Below are 12,807 nucleotides of genomic sequence, written 5' to 3' on the forward strand. Positions count from 1 at the left end.
TATTTTATTTAAGGCATTGTCACACATTAGATAATTATTTAAATATTTACCCCCTTATTCATAGATGTTATTTATCTAAGGACGGAGCATTGCTGTGAGAACAAGTCTATTTCTCAGCTTTGTTTATCTGACAACCAACTAGATTCAAGTTGTATCTCAATATTAGCCAATCACAACAGCCCTATGTCTACGCACTGCGAAGGCTGCCATGCCGTCAGCACTGAGAAACAGACTTGTTATCCAACAATGCTCCGTCCTTAGATAAATATCGTCTATGAATAAAGAGGTTGAAAATTATAAATTAACTAACGCGATACACTCTGTAAATTTTTTAACAAATTTCCTATAAGTATCAAATAATCTGTGGAATGGATTTCATTGTAAGGCATTTTATAATCATGCTTGCATAAACACGAGAAACTAAAAACTTACATTACAATGTTAACGAGTTCATAATATAATATGCATATATGCAATACACTTCGTGATAAACTGTATTTCAGTATCAATTCGTGGATGAATAACTATGAATGCATGTTCTGTTTTTGAGCTTTAATAATTAGATCTCTGAAGTGTCCATTACGAAAAAAAAGTACATATTTTTGCTATTATATAACAACAAATTAAGCTGAGAATATTAATGATGGTTTGTATTTTAGTACAGAATAAGCAATTCAAACCCAAGTGATTCAAAAACGTTGATATAATAAAAATTCATGGCGAAATATTGAAAAATAAGTATATTTAACATTTAAAAAACACACTATCAATGTTTAATGCAACACTGATAAATAATATAATGTCCACATAATATTGATGTGCATTTTTTGTACAATTAAAGAAACCTTAATAACTTTGTAAAATTATGAAGTCTAATAAAAAGTAATTGGAGCATAACTAGTCAAATGATTACACTTAAAAGTGTAATATATTATATATGCTTGTAATATTATTACAATTAGTCGATGTCAAAGTAATTTCATTTTTTGATTACGAAAAAATATTAAAAAAATCTGGCTATGTGCATCAGAGTCAGTTGAGTTTTATTTGTAAACACGCCTTCTTGTTTCGCGCTTTTAATTAAAATACCGCGAAACCAGAAGGCCTTTTTACAAATTGTCAACCATTGTCTATGGTTTTGTGAAAAATATAAAAAAGACGGTTATCATTCCTTTCCAATTCTTTTAAGGCGATACCTCAAGGTCCATTTTCATACATTTTGTTTCGGCTTTAATCTGGGTAACTAAACAAGTATTGGCAAGTAAAGAATTTAAATTCACGTCTAGTTAGTGATTAGTTCTCGCAGTTGAAGAAAAACGTAAAATAATTAATAATCATGGATATTTCGGCCTTTAAAATTTAATATGACGAAATTTTAAAGGCAGAAATATCCATGATTATTAATTATTTTACGTTTTTCTTCAACTGCGAGAACTAATCACCAACTAGACGTGAATGTCTTTACTTGCCGCTAGTTACAGATAAAGCCGAAACCTTGAGGTATCGCCTTAATGAAGAATGAACCCGAAACGTAACAAAACACATATTAAAAAGTTTACACAGCTTAAAAGTAATACCGCCCTAATATTATTAATTCATATTATACAATGTAGCGATATTCAACTTAACATAAACTAGGCGCCTAGACCTATTGCAGTCAAACAGCAAACTATAAAAATAAAAACAACTCAAAGGCGAGTTACTTGGGGTTAGACTTTTAGCCTGACAAGGCGATACCCGATCAAGGACGCGTCGTTGACAAAGAATGGGCGAACTATGTTTGCAGATGCTTTATTTCTGCCTACACTTTAAGGGGTACTAACGTGAGCTTATGTCATTTTAACATGAGATGGTTTCACTGGTTACAATATTATATTGACACTAAAACTGAGGCGAGGGAAAATTATTAAAAATGACTATTAAGGCAAAAAGCACGGTTAAAAATTACAACAGTTTTTTTATTAATCTATTTAATTACTCTAGCATCTTCTACAATTGCAATAATTAAAGAAGATGATTAAATAAAATTCACCAAAATTTCATTCGTTGATTTCAAAATAATAATTATTGTTATTCTTAATATCCAATAATGAATTCCTCAGAATATGTCAAAATTACATTTATTACGTACAATTAAAAAATAATTTCGCACTTGCACCATTTTACAATTCAATTAAAGTGTGATCACCAACCATGTAGCACAAATGTTAACAAATAGATCTACCCCCTTTGCGAATTACTTTTATTAAAGGCCTTTTTATTCCACCTCTTCAAAACTACAGTAACTATTAGTTACGGTAGTCATAGAATTATATATACTATAGATAAGAATAATAAGTAAATCGATATTTGTTTACATTTTTGATACCATGCTGGTGAACACGCTTCAACGAGAAGACCGCAACATAGATACAAGTTGGCTAAGGCTCAAAAAAAATGTACCTCACCTATAATTTTCATGAGCCAAACTACGTCGTAAGAAAATGTAATTTTATAATGACGACTTTACTACTTTCAAAATGATATATCAGTTTCCTATCTAACATTTTAGTTTTTGTAGAAACGGGAATTCTTTGGTGAACTTTATTTTTCGTACTTTGTTTTTAGCGACTTTTCAGAAGTAATTTTGCATGGTAAGTAGCTAAAATTGTCTATAAAGTATAAAAACAAATAAGAGGGATATGAATATTGTGATATAGTGTAGTTTATCACTCATTTACATTGCATTTAATTAATTTACGAGTATTTTAGGTTCTGTTATTCACGTGTGTTTGTTCACGTGGGTTACGTGTGTTACGTAATTGTGTGACGTAATACACATGAAAGGTATTAAACTTAGTTTACATTGGAAATATTATCATAATGGCGACCACATATCAAAACTTAGACGATTGAAGTTAGTCGTTCCATGTTTTGTAAAATAAAATATTATCACACCTGCCGAAAGACAAAAGCTCTGTCGGGAAAGGATAAATTATTATTATAATTATATAATATTAATTATTTTGATTAGGATATAATAATATTTTTCTTGAGTTAAATAAACAAATTGGTGCATATAGTATTTTATTTAAAATAAAGTACTCTTTTTTGGTGTGCACTAATTTTAACAATATTTCCAGTGTGTTGCCTATTTTCTGTGTGTTATCGTGTGTTACAATTCCCGTGTGTTATGGTACATTTTTTGTGAGCCTTAGTCACTTATGAATCGATTTCCTAACATTAAAAACGAAACTTAATCGAGTACAATGCCTACTACTAATAGTCTTTGGTCGCAAAATATGTCACTCTATGTGTCTCCTTATAATTGAAGCAGCCTCTAATTCTCCCATATCTTCTAGAATTACAGCCAACGTTTTCGAGGATATGTCGTTTCTGCATTCCTAAAAATTATAAAAATATTTTTATCGAACCGTAATCTATATTATTATATCCAAATTTTTTAAAAATATTTAATACTAATCATATTGAAATATTTAATTAAGTATTAAGTTCGTATTCCTGGAAATTGGTTCGAATTCCGGGCAAGGTATACACTTTTCTGTTCATTCCGGAGTTTTTTAATTTGAATCCGATATGGTTTTTAAGTTTGTCTCTTATCACATCATGGAACGGAACACACATACCTAAACTCCACGTACGCGCTGGCTCCGGCACGTGTGTGTACTATGTAGTGCGTGAGTACCTTGAGGTGCAGCAGCAGCGTGCGCGCGGGCGCGTGCTGTCGCGCGCACCAGTCGAGCGCGGCGGCGAGGCCGAGGCGGTGCGCGAGCGCGCGCCGCGCCGCGCGCCTCCAGCGCCGCGCTCAGCGCCTCCACGTGTGTGTACTATGTAGTGCGTGAGTACCTTGAGGTGCAGCAGCAGCGTGCGCGCGGGCGCGTGCTGTCGCGCGCACCAGTCGAGCGCGGCGGCGAGGCCGAGGCGGTGCGCGAGCGCGCGCCACGCGCCGCGCGCCTCCAGCGCCGCGCTCAGCGCCTCCACGTGTGTGTACTATGTAGTGCGTGAGTACCTTGAGGTGCAGCAGCAGCGTGCGCGCGGGCGCGTGCTGTCGCGCGCACCAGTCGAGCGCGGCGGCGAGGCCGAGGCGGTGCGCGAGCGCGCGCCACGCGCCGCGCGCCTCCAGCGCCGCGCTCAGCGCCTCCACGTGTGTGTACTATGTAGTGCGTGAGTACCTTGAGGTGCAGCAGCAGCGTGCGCGCGGGCGCGTGCTGTCGCGCGCACCAGTCGAGCGCGGCGGCGAGGCCGAGGCGGTGCGCGAGCGCGCGCCACGCGCCGCGCGCCTCCAGCGCCGCGCTCAGCGCCTCCACGTGTGTGTACTATGTAGTGCGTGAGTACCTTGAGGTGCAGCAGCAGCGTGCGCGCGGGCGCGTGCTGTCGCGCGCACCAGTCGAGCGCGGCGGCGAGGCCGAGGCGGTGCGCGAGCGCGCCACGCGCCGCCCGCCGCCAGCGCCGCGCTCAGCGCCTCCACGTGTGTGTACTATGTAGTGCGTGAGTACCTTGAGGTGCAGCAGCAGCGTGCGCGCGGGCGCGTGCTGTCGCGCGCACCAGTCGAGCGCGGCGGCGAGGCCGAGGCGGTGCGCGAGCGCGCGCCACGCGCCGCGCGCCTCCAGCGCCGCGCTCAGCGCCTCCACGTGTGTGTACTATGTAGTGCGTGAGTACCTTGAGGTGCAGCAGCAGCGTGCGCGCGGGCGCGTGCTGTCGCGCGCACCAGTCGAGCGCGGCGGCGAGGCCGAGGCGGTGCGAGCGCGCGCCACGCGCCGCGCGCCTCCAGCGCCGCGCTCAGCGCCTCCACGTGTGTGTACTATGTAGTGCGTGAGTACCTTGAGGTGCAGCAGCAGCGTGCGCGCGGGCGCGTGCTGTCGCGCGCACCAGTCGAGCGCGGCGGCGAGGCCGAGGCGGTGCGCGAGCGCGCGCCACGCGCCGCGCGCCTCCAGCGCCGCGCTCAGCGCCTCCACGTGTGTGTACTATGTAGTGCGTGAGTACCTTGAGGTGCAGCAGCAGCGTGCGCGCGGGCGCGTGCTGTCGCGCGCACCAGTCGAGCGCGGCGGCGAGGCCGAGGCGGTGCGCGAGCGCGCGCCACGCGCCGCGCGCCTCCAGCGCCGCGCTCAGCGCCTCCACGTGTGTGTACTATGTAGTGCGTGAGTACCTTGAGGTGCAGCAGCAGCGTGCGCGCGGGCGCGTGCTGTCGCGCGCACCAGTCGAGCGCGGCGGCGAGGCCGAGGCGGTGCGCGAGCGCCTCCAGCGCCGCGCTCAGCGCCTCCACGTGTGTGTACTATGTAGTGCGTGAGTACCTTGAGGTGCAGCAGCAGCGTGCGCGCGGGCGCGTGCTGTCGCGCGCACCAGTCGAGCGCGGCGGCGAGGCCGAGGCGGTGCGCGAGCGCGCGCCGCGCGCCTCCAGCGCCGCGCTCAGCGCCTCCACGTGTGTGTACTATGTAGTGCGTGAGTACCTTGAGGTGCAGCAGCAGCGTGCGCGCGGGCGCGTGCTGTCGCGCGCACCAGTCGAGCGCGGCGGCGAGGCCGAGGCGGTGCGCGAGCGCGCGCCACGCGCCGCGCGCCTCCAGCGCCGCGCTCAGCGCCTCCACGTGTGTGTACTATGTAGTGCGTGAGTACCTTGAGGTGCAGCAGCAGCGTGCGCGCGGGCGCGTGCTGTCGCGCGCACCAGTCGAGCGCGGCGGCGAGGCCGAGGCGGTGCGCGAGCGCGCGCCTCCAGCGCCGCGCTCAGCGCCTCCACGTGTGTGTACTATGTAGTGCGTGAGTACCTTGAGGTGCAGCAGCAGCGTGCGCGCGGGCGCGTGCTGTCGCGCGCACCAGTCGAGCGCGGCGGCGAGGCCGAGGCGGTGCGCGAGCGCGCGCCACGCGCCGCGCGCCTCCAGCGCCGCGCTCAGCGCCTCCACGTATGCGCCCAGCTCCGGCAGACTCACAGCGCCCGATCCGGAACCCATCCGGTAGTCCTGCGTGACACAACATACTCTGTGAGCCTTTTTTTTTGTTTTACCAGAGAAAAAGTAATCTTACGACTACCGCTCAACCTGAGGGGCCATACTATCTATACCTGGCGCGTACAACACGTTTACATTGCACGTATCTAAGTTGTTGATTTGCATCCCCGCTATATTTACGGAGGTTGTAAACTCCACTTATAGAACACGAATCAATGAAAAAATAAGTACCGAAAATGAAACTTTAAAAAATAATTATTGATTAAAAATAAAACTATACGTGTAATAGCAATCACCTTGAACTCACCCCGTGTGGCATCGTTGATTTTTGCGCCACATAGGACACATACAGGGTTTTGTCGCGCGCCTTGGCCGCGCGGACTAGCCGTGTCAATTGCGAACAGCTGGTGCTTTCCATGGCAATTCGCGTTGCCGTGGGGTCCTATTCTAATGTATGCACTACGTGGGGGTTAATTCTAAACCATCGAAAAACAATTAAATCAACTATTCGGATTCCAGTTTGAGGTAGGACTTACATTGTATTATTAGATGATTATGTATACCCATTACAATGAACTCTTCAAATATTGCGGGGATGCAAGGCAATAACTTGTAGTCTTTCGATAAACATACAAACAAATTAAGACAAAAAATAACTTAGTATAAAAACTAATCCGCAAAATATACTTTACCGCCGAAATATTTTTTACCTTACAAGTTTTCACAAGCGCAATGAACTCACCTCCTCATCAGCGGATTCGAACTCATCGTCCATTTCCGACTTGGTGTCCTCCTCGTACGCGGCGGCGGGGACATAGTCCTTCATCGCGTCCCGTATTTCGGAGTGTTCGCGCGCCATCTTCCACGCCGATATGTTGTGCTCATCTTGCTTCATCGGATCAGCCTATAACATATTTATTATACAACCGCTATGCTTTACATCGCGTCAGATATGCGAGTCGTTGTGATGTGATAACCGCTACAACTGCTCGGAAACCCGTGTCGGGAACAATTGTTAACATTTGGCACTTCGTAAAAGCTCCGCAGACTGTTTGATGCATGTCTCATGTGGTTTGTTTTGCTGTCTTTATTTAAAGATATACCCCTTTATTCACAAACATTATTTATTTAAGGGCGGAGCATTGCTGTGAGAACAAGTCTGTTTCTCAGCTTTGTTTATCTGACAGCTTGTTGTTTGTTCAGCTTTGTTTATCTGACAGTCAATTAGATACAAGTTGTATCTCAATATTAGCCAATCACAACGGCCCTATGTCTACGCACTGCGAAGGCTGCCATGCCGTCAGCACTAAAAAACAGACTTGTTATCACAGTTATGCTCTGTCCTTAGATAAATAACGTCTATGAATAAGGGGGTCAGATTTTGTGTATGTAGGGACACACACTTGCGCAGCAGTGTAAGTGCACGTACGTAGTTGTGCGGGAACGCTGTCATACCATGCTCCCATATAAAAGTGACGTGTGCCTTTGTTAATTCAGTATGTCTACTAAATTGTTACTATTACCATCCAAGTACTCCGCTGTGTATTACCGTACTCTGGAACTTTGGAAATACAAATTTACTCAGTGCCATTCTCGAGTTTAATGTACATACGCTAAATTTGTTACTCTCATACAACAACCTCTACATTGACAACTCAAAGTAATATGGGTTCCACAATCAGATTACTGAATTAGGTCGTAGGCGTTTTAATTTGCCAGTATACGAACAAACATGTAATTACGTAACAAAGATGCATACCTTTTTTTGGAGCAACAGTTTTACTATTTCCAAAGTGTTCTTCTTAACGGAGCCGCCGCAGACGATCTGTAACGCAGTGTTGCCACAGCCGTCCACAACGTCTATTTCCGACTGAGAACAAGAATACATTGAAACTAATTTGGAATAATAAATAAGTAATCACTCTGTAGGTAAAGCAAAAATAAACCAATACATAATAAATTACTACGAGACATTTTTCGATTTTTTTTTCAAAAGAAATGAGTGTGAACATGTTTGGATGTTTGCTTGAAGTAAACGCAGAACCCGCTAAATGGATTTACATGAAATTTGACACATGGATACACCATATCCTGGATTAGTCATAGGCAACTTTTATCACGATAATTTCCGTCTGTAAGAAATATTTGAATTATTCACAAGTTTATTTTAAATACATAGTGCCGACATCACATAAATGGCGCTATGGATCTCTATTGTGTACTGTATTCGCAGACGAAGCTGCGAGCAATACCTACCAGATATAAAAAGTACTATTAAAAAAAGTGCGTTTTTGATCCATTCACAACTAGTATGTCCTCGGCAAGAGGGTGCTTAAGCCCTAACTTTTTCAAACAGGACATATGGTGGTCTGTTCTCGTAAATGTTTTAATAGTAAATATAATACTTTTTATTTTTCCTTTTAGTATTACTTACAACAATTAAACGAAATTATACTTGTCTTATTAGCTACAGTACTTGTGTGTTCTTTTTTAGCTATAATTATTACTATAAGTGAAGGCCTGTTATTGGTTATCAGTAAACTAGTTTAGTGTTATTTGAGTTTGTATAGCTGTAAGTCTTCCATACCTTAAATCACTACTCACTACATAGTATAAAACAAAGTCGCTTTCTCTGTCCCTGTGTATGCTTAAATTTTTAAAACTACGCAACGGATTTTGATGCGGTTTTTTTAATAGATAGAGTGATTCAAGAGGAAATTTTATATGTATAATAATAACATCCATTAAATAGTGAGGAGAAAAACTGTTATTTTGTTATGTTATACCCGCGCGAAGCCAGAGCGGGCCGCTATGTTTTTATATACAACGTTCACAGTTTTTCTGTAGTGTATTTAGTATCAGCATTGCACCCGTGCGAAGCCGGGGCGGGTCGCTAGTAAATAAAAAACGGTATGGGAATAGCGAGTGTACTCACGGGCGACACGAACTCGAGCAGCGCCCTGACGACGTCGCAGTTGTCGTCGTAGGCGGCGAGGTGCAGCGGCGTGCGGCCCTGCGCGTCGCGCACGCGCGGGTCGGCGCCGCGCGCCGCCAGCTGCCGCGCGCTCGCGCCGCTCGTCGACAGGTGCAGCGCCGTCTGCTTCTCTGCCGCACGCGGTACAAGACATATTGGGATCATTGATATAATATGTACTACGTATTAGATTCGGCGTTCCGAACATTCACTGCGTTCAAATGATGTGAACTGATATCCATTCAAACTGACTTTAGTGTGGTCAATATTGACAACTTGTGGTTGTGTACGGAGTGGCGCTCATGATATAAGAACTCGAGTCTAAGTGCAAACTTGGATTTGAATAAAAAATATTAGTGTAACGCGCGAGTTTTGGCGGCAGTACTTTTAAAATAGCGCGCGCCGAGCTGAGGCTCGGTGTTTGTTATTATACGCAATCCGCCGCGTCGCTAGCCTCTCTGAATGGCCGAGGCCGCTCCGACGTGCGGGGTGCGCGTCGGATCGCGCGAGGCGTCGATCGGCCGGGTTTCGCGAAGTTAGCCGACAACAATAACCGCTCTCGAGCTCACGGACGCGCGAACGCCACCAATCCTTTTGTTATTATTTTAATTGTAATTGTGATTGTGAATAAATGTTTAGAACACAAACAGGTGTTTCTATATTAGTCAATATTTGTTATTCAAGTGAATAAAAAGGTTAACACAGTTACGTTTTGGTTGCCATTTTAGTTCAGATTTTGAACAAATAGTTTATATGGACGTTCGTGTCTATAGAATATACGTCAATGATTGGGATGTATTCCGTTTGTTACCGTCAATTACCATAAAACGCTACTCGTCAACGATGCGTGTGAATTACAAGTTGAAGCGGAAGACTAAACACGCCTTAATAACAAATGGCGATCATCGTTCCTGAATTGCGAATTGCGCCACTTCACGCATCAAATGCGCGGGAGTCACATCGTCATGCTCGTATAAAATAATTAGTTTACAAAATATTCAGTTTCTTAATATTTAACCGATCTACAATTTCTAAAATGGTCCAAAATTACAAACAAGACTTAACTTTTATTCCTAAAAAAGCCTTGATGAAAAATAAACTTTACTTGAATCATGTTTTTCGTATATAATTATGTAATGTAAATGAATACCGTTATTGCAGTCGTTCAAATCGCACCGAACATTGTTATTTTTGATGGCGTCCAATAATGCTTCTAAACAACATTCGCTCCTCACAGCGTAGTGCACCGCATTGTCGCCCTCGCTGTCTTTATTCATTGGATTGCAACCTACAAACACATGAGATAATCTTAATATAACATAACTTCAATCGTATATAAATTAAACGATTCCAAACACTAACAAAAGCAAGCATTTCCATCAGAATTAAGCTACGTAGTTGAGCTAAACGAGAATGAGTCGCGTAATTGTTAAATGATGTGCAAATTTGTCATTGCCCTTTGTAAACGAAGTGAGGCTGGAAAAATGAAGTGATACTATTGCAACGCTTAGCACCTTCGTAAATTTGTACTGGGAACGCACACTAAATATAGAATAGTAAAAAAAAAATATTAGCATTTCAAACCTTTTGCAATAAGTAAAGAGACCATTCGAGGCAGGTCGTTTACAATAGCCATGTGTAATATGGTTTGCTGTTTATTATTACAATAGTCCAATAGATGTGTCATTTTCACGCTATGTATGATTTTGACGATGTATTCAAAACTACTTTGATTGCTGCACAATGTCATATGAAGGAATCTAAAAAGAAAATAGAAAATACAATAAATGAGCACAAAGTCTTGACATGCAAGTACCAAAACACAAAACATTCAATAACATATTCGATTATTTTTTAGTTTCCCTGTGAATTATTCATTATCTAGTTTAAACCAGTTTTAACCATTTTGTCTGTTTTTTTTTTAGCTAAATTCATTTAAAATACCTCTTATTGGCCGGGCAGCTAAATTTCGCCACCATAACCTCACACCTTTCACTAAACCCAAGTCCTTTCCATTAAAACCCGTAAAATATCCATGATGATATCTTAATCGTGGGTTTAAAAACCAAAGACCGTAAATAATATAAAATATTATTAATTATAAATTTGGGACCCGTTTCCAATCACTCTTTTATATCCTGCGTAAACCTGTTATTCGTTTCCTTTTTTCAGTTTTCAATATAATATTATATATTTAAATATGTCAGTGGGACATTCCATTTCGTGTAACCATAGAGCTTCGAATAATAATACTGACATACACATGCATCTGACAAATTCGATATAATATATCAATATCCACATATAATATACAGGGTGTAAAAATAATCGCTGACTTACGAAACCAGGCCGATAGAAGAGTTAATATGCATTGATTAAACCTACGTATATGTTGCCTGATATTACGTAGCTTAAAAGTTATTTAGATATTTATGAATTTTGACGATAGTCAACTTCACTTAATGTTGTGACTTTTTCATTGAGATAATATAAATAGTGAGCCTCACAGATGAATATAACACTAAGGATCAAGGTTTTGTTTAGAAATAAACAATATTTTTAAAAAAACACATAAAAAACGTAATTTAAAGAACTGTAGAATAAGAAAACACTTGCAGTTTATTTCTGAATTTACAAAACCCTTGTCCTAAGTGTTATGGTCATTCGGGACGTTCACTAATTATCTTAGCTGAATAAAGGCCACGACTGTGCATTAATATTTTAGATTTAATAACGATTGTTAGTGTTTTAGCGGCGTAAAGGTAGACACCGCTGTAGAGGAACAGATGGTTACGTTCCTCTATGGAAGGGGAAGATTCCCAGTCAGGCAGATGTTGCGCCTGACCGGCCGCGGCCCCTCCGACAGTTCCTATTCGGGTGGTATATATGCTGCACGTCGCGCAAATTGTGCAAGCGTGATTCAGGATCGATGTCGCCATCTATCGTGCTTGCTGTGTGATTATCACTCCAGTTGTGTCACTGCATCGATCCTCTTGCAGTTCCGGCGATGTTGACAAGATGGCGGTATATGCACTAATTGTACCGCCACATCACTCCCCCCCGGAGACCGGAGGTCGAAAGTCTTCAGTCGAGTCTTCTTCGATGCTAATTGTAGCTTGCCAGTGCCAGAGAGATGATGCCCCAGTGAGTCGGGGTGTTGATGCCCCAGTGAGTCGGGGTGAAGATGCCCCAGTGAGTCGGGGTGAGATGCCCCAGTGAGTCGGGGTGAAGATGCCCCAGTGAGTCGGGGTGAAGGTGCCCCAGTGAGTCGGGGTGAAGATGCCCCAGTGAGTCGGGGTGAGATGCCCCCAGTGAGTCGGGGGTGTGGTCCCAGTGAGTCGGAACCGTGCGCAATTGGCCCTAGTGGGTCAGGGCTGTGCGCGGGTGGTCAGCTCCTTTGAAGCGAAGCTGACGGTGTTCGATTCCAGTGAGTCGGAATCGATGCTGCGTCCCTCTGCGATGAGTTCGGTGCGTCACGTGGCTATACCACGACAACCGGCGAATGCTGCCCGTAGATGGTCCGGCTGTAGCGCAGTTGTGCCGTGACGTTGGAGCCGAAGTCCGTGCAGGAGTGCTGAAGGTACCAGGCTTGCATTGGCAGCATGCATGTGGTAACCTTAATGGCTGGACAGTGCTGGCTGGCTGTGCGAAGTGTTGACTGGCTGGATGGAAAGGAAGTGATGGATGGCGAGGTGATGCGAAGCGACGACGATGCAGGTGCGGCTGGTCTCGTTGATGACGGTGCGATGATGTTCAGCGTCAGGGGTCACCACTGTAGCGGCGTAAAGGTAGACGCCACTGTAGAGGAACAGATGGTTACGTTCCTCTATAGGGGAAGATTCCCAGTCAGGCAGATGTTGCGCCTGACCGGCCGCGGCCCCTCTATAGAGGAAC

The 12,807-nt window shown here is 44.0% G+C and overlaps 2 protein-coding genes across 4 annotated transcripts in view; one reads left to right on the forward strand and one right to left on the reverse strand.

Moving 5' to 3' along the window:
- Window positions 1-12,807, forward strand: part of LOC115456418 — a 344,631-nt gene that overhangs the window by 239,557 nt on the left and 92,267 nt on the right. The window lies entirely within an intron of this gene.
- On the reverse strand, window positions 403-11,683 carry LOC119189877 (B-cell lymphoma 3 protein homolog; the record flags this gene model as incomplete). 2 transcript variants are annotated; one of them, XM_037440592.1, is given in 9 exon segments in its annotated part: window positions 403-1,196; window positions 1,738-3,383; window positions 5,760-5,951; window positions 6,682-6,843; window positions 7,699-7,809; window positions 8,875-9,044; window positions 10,064-10,201; window positions 10,498-10,673; window positions 10,858-11,683. In XM_037440592.1, coding segments are annotated over 8 exon segments (1,083 nt in total). In that variant the 3' UTR covers window positions 403-1,196; window positions 1,738-3,284.

Source organism: Manduca sexta, chromosome 20 (assembly GCF_014839805.1).
Source record: "Manduca sexta isolate Smith_Timp_Sample1 chromosome 20, JHU_Msex_v1.0, whole genome shotgun sequence".
Lineage (NCBI taxonomy): Eukaryota > Metazoa > Arthropoda > Insecta > Lepidoptera > Sphingidae > Manduca > Manduca sexta.